This window comes from Mus caroli, unplaced genomic scaffold (genome assembly GCF_900094665.2).
Source record: "Mus caroli unplaced genomic scaffold, CAROLI_EIJ_v1.1 scaffold_18373_1, whole genome shotgun sequence".
In the NCBI taxonomy this organism is placed as follows: Eukaryota; Metazoa; Chordata; class Mammalia; order Rodentia; family Muridae; genus Mus; species Mus caroli.
Window position 1 is genome coordinate 4,168 of NW_018390712.1, and position 1,237 is coordinate 5,404.

Below are 1,237 nucleotides of genomic sequence, written 5' to 3' on the forward strand. Positions count from 1 at the left end.
AACCAGAAAATATAATAGGATGGATACTACCTTTTGTAGGATAACAAAAGCAGTGTGTTGGGAACAAATGAATATCCTGAAGAAAAACCACAATCTTAGATGTTTCTAAAATCAGTGAAAGTGGCAGAAAATAGACGTAAAGATTCATGGGGACCACCAGTATAATAGTCTGCCACACATGTCTTCGATAAACAGAACAAAAACTGAGAATAAATAAACACTGGAAATGTAGATTATTTGAGAACAGCACTGAAGAACAGTGGAATAGTATAGAGACATTCATCTAAATATGCAAATGACATTGTAAAGCAGAACACCCTGTGTGGACTACTGCAATCAAACCACTGGCCACAGTTTATTTCTAGGAGGAAGTAGCTAGACCCTAAGGACTTAGAGGGTTTTTGTTCTAGTCTGTATCACTGTGTGGATGGGTAACCACTCCACTGCTGGCAGTAATAAGTGGCAGCGTCTTCAGCTTCCATACTGCTGATTGTGAGAGAATAAGAGGTCCCAGACCCACTGCCACTGAAGCGAGCAGGGACTCCAGAAGCTAGGTTGGATGTGCTATAAATCCAGTGTTTGGGGGAGGATCCTGGCTTCTGCTGGTACCAGTGCAAGTAAGTTACACTTGAGCTGGCACTGCAGGTGATGGTGACCTTCTCCCCTGGAGATGCAGACATGATTGCTGGTGACTGTGTGAGAACAACTTTTCCTCTGGACATTATGACTAGAAAAAAGCAAAATAGAGAGAGAGAGGGATTAGTAGAATAGAGATACAAAAATAATTCTATACCCCCCAACATTCAGATGAAAGAAAAAGGAAAAAAAACTCTATTTTAGACTCAAATTCCCCAGAGAAAATAATTTTGGTTGGATTCTGATCTCAAATTCCCTGCACTCTGTTACCTGAGGCACTGATTAGCAGGAAGCTGAAAATCTGCACTGGAAAATCCATTTTCTCTTTGAATTTTGGTCCCTAGCTAATTACTGCTTTTCTCATAAGTACTGTGCTTTAAAGCAACTGTGAGATATTTGTGGTTACAGAAAATGAAATATGCAAATAGCAAGACACAGTCTAGGCAGTTCTTGGCTGATAAACACATGGGAGAATATGGGCTGTAGGTTCATGAAGATGCACTCATCTAAAACTACTCTGAACAATCACCATTCTCAGTATTTCATGTGCCCTGAAACTGTTTAATTCATGCTCTATTTATTATCTGAGAGAATCTGAGAG

At 39.9% G+C, this 1,237-nt stretch overlaps 1 gene segment (V, D, J or C); it reads right to left on the reverse strand.

The window, feature by feature from the left end:
* Window positions 1-416: 416 nt before the first annotated feature.
* Window positions 417-971, reverse strand: LOC110288789. The segment is given in 2 exon segments: window positions 417-727; window positions 907-971. Coding segments are annotated over 2 exon segments (360 nt in total).
* Window positions 972-1,237: the final 266 nt, after the last annotated feature.